The 14,957-nt window shown below is 44.2% G+C and overlaps 1 protein-coding gene across 38 annotated transcripts in view; it reads right to left on the bottom strand.

Moving 5' to 3' along the window:
• PUM1 (pumilio RNA binding family member 1) overlaps positions 1-14,957 on the bottom strand; it is a 136,452-nt gene that overhangs the window by 120,982 nt on the left and 513 nt on the right. For all 38 annotated transcript variants that reach the window (XM_034959785.3, XM_034959853.3, XM_034959855.3 and 35 more), the window contains exon 2: positions 8,701-9,074. In XM_034959785.3, the coding sequence (XP_034815676.1) occupies positions 8,701-9,074 (374 nt within the window). The remainder of the gene's footprint in view (positions 1-8,700; positions 9,075-14,957) is intronic.

Genomic DNA, 14,957 nt, shown 5'->3' with positions numbered 1-14,957 from the left:
TGAGACTCTGTCTCAAAAAAAAAGAAAAAGTTATAGTTGAAGAAGGCCTGCTGATGATTCCTTTGACCAAGCACATAATGTTAAGCCTTGTGAATTCTGAGCATAATGAAAAGGCTCTAAGAGTACATGTGTAAGAGAAACAAAATATGAAAGATGGATTATTCAGCTTTAACATGTTAACCAAATGCTACTAGCACAAATGCTAAGGCAATCTACCCAGGTAGACAAGATTCATTGTCTAAGAGAGTCCATCAGCAGGTACAACAGAAAGACATTTCTAGGGAATGTCAAGACTCCCCAGTTTGGGAAATACTTGGGCTCCCTCCCAGTTTAACATAGTAGTCCCTGTTAATTACAAGGTATAAAAATTAACTGGAGCTCTTTCCTTTTGTCTCACTGCACTCCTGAGAGCAAGATGGGTCACCAGCAGCTCTACTGGAGCCACTCGCAAAAATTCAGCCAGGGTTCTCTCTCTTGTTGCGTATGCTTAGACCAGCAAGATCTGATCCAAATTACGGCCTCAATATGCCCCACCAGTGTTTCTGTCAGTAAGCGAAGAAAATGGGTTTCATTAAATTGGGCTGCATTAAGTTGGACGAAGTGATCTTCCTTGAATGGATTATCCAAGGCATCCACCCCAATGAAACAAACCATGATAGCTCTTTTTTAATATATAATAAAAATAAAATTTTTAAAACCCTTCAAAAAAAAAAAAAGACTAACAGCACTGAAGAGTAAGACTGGTTGACACGTCAGGGGTGGGTATCAGAATATCATTGTAAGATGGCCACACCAAGTGAAAGAAAAAGAAGGTGCAAGTGGAGTCAAAATATATTCATCCACTGAATTTTTTTTTTTTTTTTGAGACGGCATTTCGCTCTTGTTGCCCAGAGTGGAGTGCAATGGCACAATCTCAGCTCACCGCAAACTCTGCCTCCCAGGTTCAAGCAATTCTCCTGCCTCAGCCACCCAAGTAGCTGGGATTACAGGCGTGCGCCACCACGCCCCACTAATTTTGTATTTTTTGTAGAGATGGGGTTTCTCCATGTTGGTCAGGCTGGTCTCCAACTCCTGACCTCAGGTGATCCGCCTGCCTTGGCCTCCCAAAGTGCTGGGATTATAGGTATGAGCCACTGCACCTGGCCTCATCCACTGATTTTTTTTGCCTGGTTCTCTGGAATTATCTCCTATAGGCTGTCAATCTATGGTGGATACTGATATATCCTAGTGCTAAAAGAGTGCAAGCAAAGTGGGTAAGCTCTGTGGAACTGTCCTCCAAATTTCCCTTCCCCCAGGGCAAAGCTTCTACCTCTGTCCCTCATAATCCAGTACAGAGGCTACAGTTCAACCAATCGACTTTAATTTTTTTGCCCTATTTCATCAACCAGTTTATCTATCCCACAGCAGTTTACAGAGAAAACAGATTTCACAATACAAGAATAAAACACTCTCAAGTCAAAGACTTGACCTTAGGCTTTTAGTAATGAAATTTTCAATGTTATTCAGGAAAGAAAAAAATCTAAAGGTATAAAAATTACTGTCAAAATAAGTAACTTTTTTTTTTTTCTTTGGAGATGGAGTCTTGCTCTGTCGCCCAGGCTGGAGGGCAGTGGTGCGATCTTGGCTCACTGCAAGCTCCACCTCCCAGGTTCATGCCATTCTCCTGCCTCAGACTCCCGAGTAGCTGGGACTACAGGCGCCCACCACCACACCCGGCTAATTTTTCATATTTTTAGTAGAGACAGGGTTTCACGGTGTTAGCCAGGATGGTCTCGATCTCCTGATCTCGTGATCCGCCTGCCTTGGCCTCCCAAAGTGCTGGGATTACAGGCGTGAGCCACCGTGCCCAGCCCAAAATAAGTAACATTTTCAAATACATAACTCATTTGGGTGGGAAGATGTGTCTAGTGTTTCCTAGTATTTGTTTTTTAAATTTCCTTTTTATTTTTTTTTTTCTTTTCAAAGAGACAGGATCTCACTGTCACACAGGCTGGAGTGCCTGAACTCCCTGGGCTCAAGTGATCCTCCCTTGAGTAGGACTACAGGCATATGCCACCATGCCCAGCTAATTTTTTTCCTTTTTATTGTAGATACAGTGTCTCACTATATTGCCCAGGCTGGTCTCAAACTCCTGGCCTCAAGCAACCCTCCTGACCCAGCCTCCCGAGTATCTGGGATTAGAGGCAGGAGCCAATGTACCCAGCTTTGTTTTCTAGTATTTTGCTCCATATCCATTATCTTTTTTTTTTTTTTTTTGAGACAGAGCCTTGCTCTGTCGCCCAGGCTGGAGCGCAGTTGTGCGATCTCAGCTCACTGCAACCTCTGCCCTGCTTCCCGGGTTAGAGCAATTCTCATGCCTCAGCCTCTCGAGCAGCTGGAATTACAGTAACGTGCCACGACGCCCGGCTAATTTTTGTATTTTTAGTAGACACGGGGTTTCATCATGTTGCCCAGGTTAGTCTCGAACTCCTGGCCTCAAGTGATCCGCCCACCTCGGCCTCCAAAAGTGCTGGGATTACAGGCATAAGCCACCACGCCTGGCCCAATATCCATCATCTTTTTTTTTTTTTTTGAGACGGAGTCTCCCTCTGTCACCCAGGCTGGAATGCAGTGGCGGGATCTCGGCTCACTGCAACCTCTGCCCCCGATTCAAGTGATTTTCCTGCCTCTCCTGAGTAGCTGGGATTACAGGCATGTGCCACCACACCTGGCTAATTTTTGTATTTTTAGTAGAGACAGGGTTTCACCATGTTGGCTGGTCTCAAACACCTGACCTCGTGATCCACCTGCCTCAGCCTCCCAAAGTGCTGGGAGTACAGGCGTGAGCCACCACGCCCAGTCCACATTATCTTAATTGTATACTATGGGTATAATTTTACAGGCAAAAAAAAATTTTTTTTCATGAGACTTCTTTCCCTCACTTCCCTCCGAAGACCTCAATTTGGCCCAAAAATGAGGGCTCTCTGCCGGGCGCAGTGGCTCACGCCTGTAATCCCAGCACTTTGGGAGGCCTTTTTTTTTTTTGAGAAAGGGTCTCAACTCTGTCACCCAAAATGGAGTGCAGTGGCACAATCTCGGCTCACTGCAACCTACATCTCCTGGGCTCAAGTGATCCTCCTACCTCAGCCCTCCAAGTAGCTGGGACCACAGGCACAGCGCCACCATGCCTGGCTAATTTCTGTATATTTTGTAGAGACATGATCTCACCATGTTGTCCAGGCTGCTCTCGAACTCCTGGGGGCTCAAACTATCCACCCTCCTCAGCCTCCCAAAGTGCTGCGATTACAGGTGTGAGCCACTGCGTCCAGCCAAAAAATGAAAAACTTTTTAATGTAAGTATACAAGTGGCCCAGGAACAGTGGCCCATGCCTATAATCCCAGCACTTTAGGAGGCCGAGGCAGGTGGATCACCTGAGGTTAGGAGTTCGAGACTAGCCTGGCCAACATGGTGAAACCTTGTCTCTACTAAAAATACAAAATTAGCCGGGCGTGGTGGTGCACACTTGTAGTCCCAGCTACTGGGGAGACTGAGGCAGGAGAATCACTTGAACCCAGGAGGCGGAGGTTGCAGTGAGCTGAGATCGCGTCACTGCACTCCAGCCTGGACTACAGAGCAAGACTTTATTTCAAAAAAAAAAAAAAACAAAGGAGTTTGAGACCAGCCTGAGCATGGCAAAACTCCACCTCTACAAAAAATACAAAGATGAGCTAGGTGTTGTGACGTGTGCCTGTGGTCCCAGGATAGGGAGGCTAAGGCAGAAGAATCGCTTGAGCCGAGGAGGCAGAGGTTGCAGTGAGCCTAGATGGTGCCCATTGCACTCCAGCCTCGGCAACAGGAGTGAAGCCCTGTCTCAATAAATAAAAAGAAAAAAGTGTAAAAGCAATTGCTCTTAAATGGGAGTAATTATGAGAGAAATAAAGTACCTGGCATGACAAAGAGTTCCCCTCCCTCCAATGCTACTGGCATCACAGCCTGTGATATTCTTTACTTCACTAGTTCACTAGTGAAAGCATCCTGCCAATTCGATCTCAAACTTTGTTCCATTATGCCAAAGGGCCACTAAAAAAAAAAAAAAAAAAGGCCCAGTGGTAGGTTAGAATGAGCTGGCAATAGGATCACTTTATATTGAGTCATTCTGTCTCTACAGAGATAATTTTCCATCCACATTACCACTTAGAACACATATGTAATAAAAAACAGAACTGAAGAAAAATGGACTTTACCATTACTGCTTTTGGGAGTTGGGGTCAAGTACTCCTGCAATTATAGGAGAATGGTCAACATTTGTATTCATCTCATTATTAAGTTTACAGTCTCTAAATTTCAAGCAAAATTATGGCAAAACAATTCTTTGGCCCTGTAATGTGCCACTTGGTTGCATAGTTTTGTCTGGTTTATCTTGCCTAGGGAAGCAGAAATAGATCTAGAACGTGGACACTGGAATCAAAGACTGATTTCAAAAACCAGGTATTACCTGGTAACAAAGCCTCAGTTTCTCACTTTTCAAAAAAGGGTATTTATCTCCTTCATAGGATTGCTGTAAGGATTATATATAGGAAATACAATAGCCCAATGCCTAGAACATATAAATGTTTCCGTTATCATCAGTGGTTCTCAACCTCTTTTTCACTCTGACCCACATGACAGATCAGGCACCCTCTTACACCTCCTATCCGTAACAGTGGCTAATAAGGGCAGAGATTCTCCACCTAGAGATGTGCCCCTTTGCTCTTCAATTATACTACCCTTAGCACAGCTGCCTATCAAGTGGCCTCTACCTGTTGCCATGTGTTTCCCAGCAGGATGACTGAGCTGTAAGACCCACTCCTTTACCTGAGCGCAAAACTGAAGAACCTCTCGTCTTCCCTCATTCAATCAACACGAAAGTTTCATAATACCTCCTGGAAAAGGGGCATGAAAAACACAAGTCTCTGATCTAGAATAGTTCAGTCCAGAAGGTGAGAACAACACTAAAACCAGTACAATACACTATAACGACTACAGAAAAGTAACCTATGGGTGGTCCACAACTGCAATATACCAACTACCCTGAGTTCCCCAACCTTGTTCATTATTTCATGTGTCCAGCCCAAAGAATTGTGTTGTAATGATGAATGCCAATTCCAAGGTCACTGGTTTAGGCCACCTGAGTGGGAAACAGGTTTTGCCATTTACTATTATTAACTCAAGTTTGCTAACTGACCTGGATAAAACTGCTCAGTAAGTCAGATGTGATTCCTTATGATAGGGCTCAGTGTAAGACAGAGGCCTGAGTAAGCCTTCAATAAACGCTTCTTAACTTGCACAGCAATAATCAGATCTTAGAGCTCTGCCAAGGACTGACCTAGAGTTTGATTTGCTCACCTAGCAAAGAAACTGCCAGGCACCTTGACTCTCCTTTCAGCTTCCACCCATCAGTCTATCATTAGGAAACACAACAAAAGATCTTATAGATCTTTATTACAGATTTTAAAAAACCAGTGTTTATGATTTTTAAATAACATTTAGCCAAATAGTACAGAGATTACAGGGTTTGTTTTTGCCCCACTACACAGATGCCACCCAAATAAAATACCTCCTACCTTGATTTCCTGCTACAGGTAGAGCTACCTACAGTATACACCTAGATATTCTGCTTCTACCTCAAACTCAACAGGTGTCCTATCAAATGTAATCACTGTGTCCCAAACCAGAGGCACTCTGTACTTTTCCTCCATTACTTCATCTTTCCAGGATATAAGATTTCTAATTCAGTCACCAAATTCTGTGCATATCTTCATCCCAAAGAAAGACAAAATCTTTCTTTTTTCTTTTTTTGGAGACAGAGTTTCGCTCTTGTCACTCAGGCTGGAGTGCAATGGTGTGATCTCTGCTCACTGCAACCTCCACCTCCCGGGTTCAAGCGATTCTCCTGCCTCAGCCTCCCAAGGAGCTGGGATTACAGGTGTGCACCACCATGCCAGGCTAATTTTTTTGTATTATTAGTAGAGACGGGGTTTCACCATGTTGGCCAGGCTGGTCTTGAACTCCTGACCTCAGGTGATCCACCTGCCTTGACCTCCCAAAGTGTTGGGATTGCAGGGGTGAGCCTTCTTTCAGCCTTACAGCTGAAAACCTTCTTTTTCTTTTCTTTTTTTTTTTTTTTTTTTTTGAGACAGGGTCCCACTCTGTTGCCCAGGCTGAAGTGCAGTGGCATGATCTCTGTTCACTGCAACTTCTGCCACCCAGGCTCAAGCAATCCTTCCACCTCAGCCTCCCAAGCAGCTGGAAACACAGGCATGTGCCCCCACGCCCAGCTAATTTTTTACTTTATTTTTTTGAGATGGAGTTTCACCCATTGCCTAGGCTGGAGTGCAATGGCAAGATCTCAGCTCACTGCAAACTCCCTGTCCCAGGTTCAAGTGACTCTCCTGCCTCAGCCTTCCAAGTAGCTGGGATTACAGGCATGCATCACCACACCTGGCTAATTTCTGCATTTTTAGTAGAGACAGGGTTTCACCATGTTGGTCAGGCTGGTCTCGAACTCCGTACCTCAGGTGATCCACCCACCTCGGCCTCCCAAAGTGCTGGGATTACAGGCATGAGCCACTGCACCCAGCCTGTCTTTGTTTCTACTATAGTAAAGAACTGGTCAGATGCAGTGGCTCACACTTGCAATCCCAGCACTCTGGGAGTCCAAGGCAGGTGGATCACTTTGAGCCTGGGCTCAAAGTAGAGCCTGGCCAACATGGCAAAACCCCGTCTCTACAAAAAATACAAAAGTAGCCGGGTGTAGTGTTGCACACCTGTATCCCAGCTACTCAGGAGACTGGGGTGGGAGGATCGCTTGAACCAGGGAGACCGTGGTTGCAGTGAGCCAATATCATATCACCACACTCCAGCCTGGATGACAGAGCCAGACCTTGTCTCAAAAAAAAAAAAAAAAAAAAAGAAAAAGAAAAAAAAAAAAAGGCTGGGCATGGTGGCTCACACCTGTAATCCCAGCACTTTGGGAAGCTGAGGCAGGTGGATCACTCGAGGTCAGGAGTTCAAGACCAGCCCGGCCAACATGGTGAAACCCTCTCTCTGCTAAAAATACAAAAATTAGCCAGGCATGGAGGTGGGTGCCTGTAATCCCAGCTACTCAGGAGGGTAAGGCAGGAGAATTGCTTAAACCTGGGAGGGGGAGGATGCAGTGAGCCGAGATTGTGCCACTGCACTCCAGCCTGGGCGACAGAGCGAGACTCCATCTCAAAAAAAAAAAAAAAAAAAACTATGGTTCACTTTTGGGGGGATCAGAGGAAGTATAATAAAATCAGACTTCCAAGTATGCTTGTACCTGATTTTTTCTGAAGTAAAACAGAAGCACTAGAAGCCTAATGAAAAATGTCAGCTCTCGCTAATCAGTACTGACGGGTGACACAAAATGAACCTTTCCAAATTCAACCTATACCCAATTTCAAAGAATACCCTGATCAAAACAGTCTAATCTTTTGGTTGGTCATTATCAAGAAATCAGGAAACATGGATAAGGCTAACCTCTCTTCTCAGTAAAACATGCTATGATTCCCACTATGGTTTTAGATTAATAAGACTGAACATGTTAAAATTAAAAATTAAACAATAACAAGAGGACAAAGGTGGTTAAAACCTAAAAGCCACAACCACTTCTCTCTGACACAATATATCAGTCCCATTTCAAATAAATTTCACTTGAGCAGCTGATGTTATCAACTTCCCCCTACTTTCAACTATCATATCTTAAAATCAAGTCACCCACACCCAAGAGAAAAGATTCAAAAATATGTATCTGTCCTATAAACAACCCTAGCAGTTCTTATGTCAACAGTAAAAAAAAGAATCCTTTGTTCCAAAAAAAGTGTTCTTAAAAATGCGTTGTAGGCCGGGCGCAGTGGCTCACACCTGTAATCCCAGCACTTTGCGAGGCCGAGATGGGTGGATCACGAGGTCAGGAGATAGAGACCATCCTGGCTAACACAGTGAAACCCCGTCTCTACCAAAAAAAATACAAAAAATTAGCCAGGCATGGTGCGGGCACCTGTAGTCCCAGCTACTCGGAAGGCTGAGGCAGGAGAATGGCGTGAACCTGGGAGGCGGAGCTTGCAGTGAGCAGAGATCGCGCCACTGCACTCCAGCCTGGGCAACAGAGTGAGACTCCGCCTTAAAAAAAAAAAAAAAATGCATTCTATAGGCCGGGCGTGGGTGGCTCACAACTGTAATCCCAGCACTTTGGGAGGCCAAAGCGGGCAGATCACTTGAGGTCAGGAGTTCGAGGCCAGCCTGGCCAACATGGTGAAACCCTGTTTCTACTGAAAATACATAATCAGCCAGGCGTGGTGGTGCACACCTGTAGTCCCAGCTACTCAGGAGGCTGAGGCAGGAGAACTGCTTGAACCTGGGAGGCAGCAGCTGCAGTGAGCCGAGATCAGGCGACTACACTCCAGCCTGGGTGACAGAGCAAGACTCTGTCTCAAATGAATGAATGAATGAATGAATTGGCTATTTACTATTTAGCACCAGAATGATAAATGACCCAGTAACAGTATTACAATGATCAACCTTTAAAACAAGTAAGTAACTGTTTGTACCAAATGAAATCAGCAATTTAAGTTTTTAAAGACATTCATTGAAAGCAGATATCCTAAGTGGACAGTGATTATAAAGGAATGTCAAAGCTGAAATAGTGAACTTTTTTTTACCTGATGTTCTGCATGAATGTTATCCCCAGTAGGCCATCGATGTTTGCTATTATTATAGCCGCCTCCTCCACTTCCTCCTCCCCCAAGCTGCTCACCATGCTGCCTCTGAAAGAAGTAGTCCACCATAGCGTCGTCCTGGGAACGGCCTGCAACTCCTATAGATCCTGGGACAGGGCTGGAGTGAGTCCCAGCTGCAAGAGCCTGATTTGCAGCTGGTTGTGGCTGCGCTTGCGACCCTGTTCCAGATGTCAAAACAACAGGCATGTTGGGATTAGCTGGTTCTTGAGGGTGATGTTTCAGGTGGGGGCTGAAAGAGTCCTGCCAAAGCACTGCTTTTCTCTTCAAGACACATGCAACGCTCATTCCACCAACACCTAAGGACAAACAGGTTACAAGTATTTAATATTTCCATCTTTTGAAACATAAAACACACTAAGATAAAAACATGAACCCCATGTCTTTTAACAATAAATAAATGTCGTTGGTGGCATGCACTCTGGCAAGGTATTGGGATCAGAACTCAATACTACCACTTCAGAGAAGTTTATGTTGTTAACCAACACGTAGCAATACAGAATTAGACTTCTATCAGTCTACCCAACTTACTTATACCTCAAACCAACTGACAGTTTTTAAATGAACAAAAGCTTTTTTTTTTTTTGAGACAGAGTTTTGCCCCTGTTGCCCAGGCTAGGGTGCAATGACGCGATCTCGGCTCACTACAGCCTCCGCCTCCTAGACTCAAGCGACTCTCCTGCCTCAGCCTCCCGAGTAGCTGGTACTACAGGCGCCCACCACCACGGGCGGCTAATTTTTTGTATTTTTAGTAGAGACGGGGTTTCACCATGTTGGCCAGGCTGGTCTCGAACTCCCGACCTCAGGTGATCTACCCACCTCGGCCTCCGGAAGTGCTGGGATTACAGGCGTGAGCCACCGCGCCCAGCCCCAAAAGCCTTTTTAAAACTATCACAACTTCGGCCGGGTGTGGTGGCTCATGCCTGTAATCCCAGCACTTTGGGAGGCCAAAGTGGGTGGATCACCTGACGTCAGGAGTTCAAGACCAGCCTGGCCAACATGGTGAAACCCCATCTCTACTAAAAATATAAAAATTAGCCAGGTATAGTGCTGGGCACCTGTAATCCCAGCTACTCGGGAGGCTGAGGCAGGAGAATGGCTTGAATCCAGGAGGCAAAGGTTGCAGTGAGCCGAGATCATGCCACTGTACTCCAACCTGGGTGACAGAGCGAGACTCTCTCTCAAAAAATCAATCAATCAATCAATCAATCAATCAATCACAACTTTACAGCTGGAGCAGACATATGCTAATAACTAAACAAAAGCCTAAACCCATATATAAGTAGCAATGGCTCAGATTGTGTAATTTGAAAGGATCCCTTAAAGTGTCCAACATATTGGCCAGGCGAGGTGGCTCACGCCTATAATCCCAACACTTCGGAGGCCAAGACGGGTGTATCACTTGAGGTCAGGAGTTCGAGACCAGCCTGGCCAACATTATGAAACCCCATCTCTACTGGAAATACAAAAATTAACTGGGTGTGGTGGTGCACACTTTTAATCCCAACTACTTGGGAAGCTGAGGCAGGAGAATCGTTTGAACCCGGGAGGCAGAGGTTGCAGTGAGCCAAGATCGCACCACTGCACTCCAGCCTGGGCGACAAATCGAGACTCTGTTTCAGTAAATAAATAAATAAATAAATAAATAAAACCTCCAATATATTGATAGGATATTTCTTAAAGAAACAATAAAACCCTCTGACCAAGAACAGCAGCAGAATGCTTTTAGCCTAAGCCCTCTCCTCAGTTGTCACTGATTTTTAAAAGCATTAATATTTTTACCAGTAACTTACAACTATTAACTGTAATCACATTATGCCATTAGTACTTCAACTACTATAAACAGGATGAGACCAAACCAAATTTAAACACTTCATATTAGTGTAGAAAGCCTCACTACAGGCTGGGCACAGTGGCTCACTCGTGTCATCCCAGCACCTTCGGAGACTTAGGCAGGGAGAATCGCTTGAGCCAGGAGCTTAAGACCAGCCTAGGCAACACAGTGGGACCCCCATCTCTATTATTTTATTAAAAAATAAGGCTCTAAGAAGGCCAATGGAGGTTGGGCACGGTAGCTCATGCCTGTAATCCCAGCACTTTGGGAGGCCGAGGCTGGTGGATCATGAGGTCAGGAGATCAAGACCATCCTGGCTAACATGGTGAAACCCCGACTCTACTGAAAACACAGAAATTAGCCAGGCTTGGTGGCACGCGCCTGTAATCCCAGCTACTGGGGAGGCTGAGGCAGGAGAATCACTTGAACCAGGGAGGCAGAGGTCACACCACTGTGCTCCAGCCGGGCGACAGAGCGAGACTCTGTCTCAAAATAAATAAATAAATAAAATAATTTTTTTTAATTATAAAAAAAAAAGAAAGCCTCACTATACAAACCAGAAGCCTCAGCTGGGTGTGGTGGCTCATACCTACAATCCCAGCACTTTGGGAGGCTGAGGTGGGCAGACAGCTTGAGCCCAGGAGTTCAAGACCAGCCTGGGCAACATAGCAAGACCTATCTCTACTAAAAATAATTAGCCAGGCATGGTGGCATGTGCCTATAGTCCCAGCTACTAGGGAGGCTGAGGTGGGAGGATCATTTGAGCCCAGGAGCAGGAGGCTGCACACCCGCTTGGGCGACAGAGTGAGTTCCTGTCTCAAAAACAAACAAACAGAAGCTTCAACACGGTAATAGTGTTAACGAATATATCGCAGACATTGTCTCATCACAAAAGCATTGAAAGGTAGCCATTATTATTTCTATTTTACAAATGAAAACACTAAGGTACAGGAGGAAAATGGGATGTTTCCAAGGCCATTCAACTAGCAAGTAGCAGAGAAAGGATTCAAACCCTAATCGTTCCCAAGCTTACTTCTTTCTACTAACCCCTTGCAGGAGTAACTCAACAATATGTCTCATTTGTATCCTCTACTCCTCTGGAAGACCAACAAAGAATCCCTCAAATGTTACTATGAAACATTAAAGTTCCTTAAAATCAAAAACTGCATCTGTACTTAAGATAGAACACTTGCCAGCCTGTGGGTGCTTTTAAAAAATGCTACAAAGTGTCCGGGCACAGTGGCTTACGCCTGTAATCCCAGCACTTTGGGAGGCGGAGGCAGGCGCATCTCCAGGTCAGAATTCCAGACCAGCCTGGCCAATATGCTGAAACCCCGTCTCTACTAAAAATATAAAAAGTAGCCAGGTGTGGTGGCACGCGCCTGTAGTCCCAGCTCCTCGGGAGGCTGAGGCAGAAGAATCAGTGGAACCCAGGAGGCGGAGGTTGCAGTGAGCCGAGATCAAGCCGCTGCACTCCAGCCTGGACGACAGAGTGAGACTCCATCTCAAAAAAAAAAAAAAAAAAAGCTACAAAGTAAATAAATCAGTTACCAATTAGGACACACCTGTCCACAGCCACGGTCTAATTTCAAAGCCATCAGCCTAACAGTCTACTGCTACAAATGCTTTATCTCTTCTCCCAACCCCCACTGTGATGCTTCAAAAACACATGACTAACAAATCTACTATCTCTCTGTTGAATAAATAAACCTTCTGATAAAGTAGCATTTGCTTCTCACAACTAAATTCATGTTTTTGAAGCCAGCCTAAGAAGACACAATGGAATTTGTAATTTGTTTAAAGCCTAATTTGGAAATGCCTAGTCTAGGTTAAGAATTCCAATCCATCAGAACCTTAGCAGGGTACTGGAGTAGTCTAACCTAGACACTAGTCCATGCTCAAGTACCAAAACCAAAAAGTCATAGCCCGGTTTCACCATCGGTCTTTCAAAAGTGCAAACCAGCCTAATGCCTCCCTGCTTGGTTTTTTAAAGAATTCATTACTCTCTTAGTACCAATACTAGACAGTCCCATTCTGTTCTAAAAGGAAATCTCGACCTAACAATCTTTGTTCTAGAGCAGGCCAAGAGTTCCAAAACCCAAGTACTTTCACTAAACCAACAACCTGTTTCCTCATCTAGAAAATGAAAGAAATCCTTCCTCTATGACTCTCAATGTTTTGGGTTTCTCTTAATGAAAATGAGATAAATATAAAAGTTTTTGGTAAATTTAAAGTCATCGTGCTTAAGACTCTTAGAATTTAGTTACCCCTAGTTAAGGCAACTCCAGTCCCTAACAGAATTCCTAAAACAGCAAATGCAATCTTTTCTGAAATAAAAGCCTTCTCAAAGTAGTTATCTAGGAGGCTGAGAGAAGGATAATGAGAGATCACCTAAGGAGGACAATGTACGTTATTCCAGTGATGGACACACAAAAAGCCCTGGCTTCACCACTACGCAATACACGCATGTACAAATTACACTTGTACCTCACAAATTATACAAATAAAAATTTTTAAAAGAAAAAAGTTATCTAACAAAGAATATCCACATAAAAGAGGAGTTTATCACTGACGCACACTAAACACACCTTCATTCTAAAAGGAATGGGGGAAACGAAAGACTCCTATAAAAATGTTCAAACGAAACAATTGGCTTTTGTAAAGCTATCTGTATGCCCTAAGACTTCCTGCTTTACCTAAAGAGGCAAGGCAGTTTCTCAAACCAGAGAAAACCTGGCAGAACAGTTTAAAAGTGAGCAAATACCTAAGCAATTAACATGTTATCTTGGGTAGTTTTGTAGTATTTTGGCAAATACGGCACAAAAATTAAAAACTCAGTATCCTAAATATCAGAAAAGCTCACTAAAAACTTACGTGTAGCATTTAAAATGTGATTTTTATCAAATGACACCTTATAAGTACTTTAAGCAACTAGAAGTGCTCAGTCCAGCTACTCTTTCACAGCTTTCAAATGTTTACAAAGTTTTTTAAAATATCACTAATTGAGTTGAATTCAAAGGAACACGGTTTACTTTATTTCCAAGGCTCACCTTTTACTAAAATGCTTAGTGGTTTAAAAGGTGTTTATTTTTACCACACTTAACAAACATTCTGTGGTCATAAATTTATCTTAGAACAGTTCATCTCAAACCTAAACTAAACAAATTCCAACTTCAAAAAGCTGTGGCCTTGAACAAAATGAATTCAATTGTCGCTAAAGCAAAACACTAACTCAAAGTTCAGAATCCGGAGAGCGTTTCCCAAGAGCCCAGATAAAGAATCAACAGCCCCCCAGTGTTTTATAAAGTTAAAATTAGCAAAGGGTCAAAATGTTTATTTTGCTTACGAAAACTGCATCAGAAGCCACATTTCTTGGGGTTGGGCCTGTCTTAGTAAGTTTTTAGGTGCTTTCAAGAAACAAAATGCTAAGCCTATTGTTTCAGAAGTTAACTGACTTTAAAATAGAACCCAGGAAAAGCTTCATAAAATCTTATTCTTAATTAATCCCAGTAATAACAGGAATTGAGCAAGATGGTATCGAGGGCTGAGAACAGTGTTTTCTTAATTGAACAATAAAAGGTAACAATCTAAGTTACGGGAGAATAAAGCCTTCTCTGGTAATGCTGTGTGTGGGTTTCTGGCTTTGTTTTTTCAGCGGGGGGGGAGGGGGCTATAGGAGAGAAAAGTTACAGGAGTGTATTCCTCACTTGACGTGGGAATGGTACTGACAAGTAAAACAAATGATCTATGTTTACCAAGCATGTTTGTGAGGACTAAAACTAGTATTGTGTATCTAGATTTTCCTACTAGCAAGGGGTGAACCCCTCTTTGAGTGAAGAGAGACACCAACACCGGGAGGCTCAAAGAGGAAGAACCCACCAAAAACACAAGCTCACACGGAAACAAAAGGCCACAGCACCCAGGAGCCTAAAAAGCATTCTGAAACTTCCTGATCGCCACTTCTCCACATTTAAGGCTCGCAAAGTTCCCCCACGGTGAATCTCGCCTGTGGACAAGGGCCACGGCTGCTTCTAAAGCGATTTATTGTTCCTCCTCCTCCGGCGCTGCCACGGAAGCTCAAGAAGTCGAAGAAATAGGGGTGGCACAGAATTACACTTCATGGCCACACAGAAGACTCGGGGCTTCGCAAACCCATCAAAAAAAGCAACCCGAATGGCAACATCAATCTTCGGTGGTTCCCAACAGGGCCGGGCAAAAATGTAGAGGCACGTCTACGCCCTGGGCTCGGGCCTAACCCCCCAGCATTTTCCTAGCTTCGACCCCGATCCCCACCCCCTCCCTCCTTTGATAACAATAGGGGCCTTGCTGCTGACTCCAAAACATGTAC

This window comes from Pan paniscus, chromosome 1 (assembly GCF_029289425.2).
Source record: "Pan paniscus chromosome 1, NHGRI_mPanPan1-v2.0_pri, whole genome shotgun sequence".
In the NCBI taxonomy this organism is placed as follows: domain Eukaryota; kingdom Metazoa; phylum Chordata; class Mammalia; order Primates; family Hominidae; genus Pan; species Pan paniscus.
Note: the sequence above shows the minus strand (reverse complement) of the source record. Positions and strands in the feature narration are given on the sequence as shown.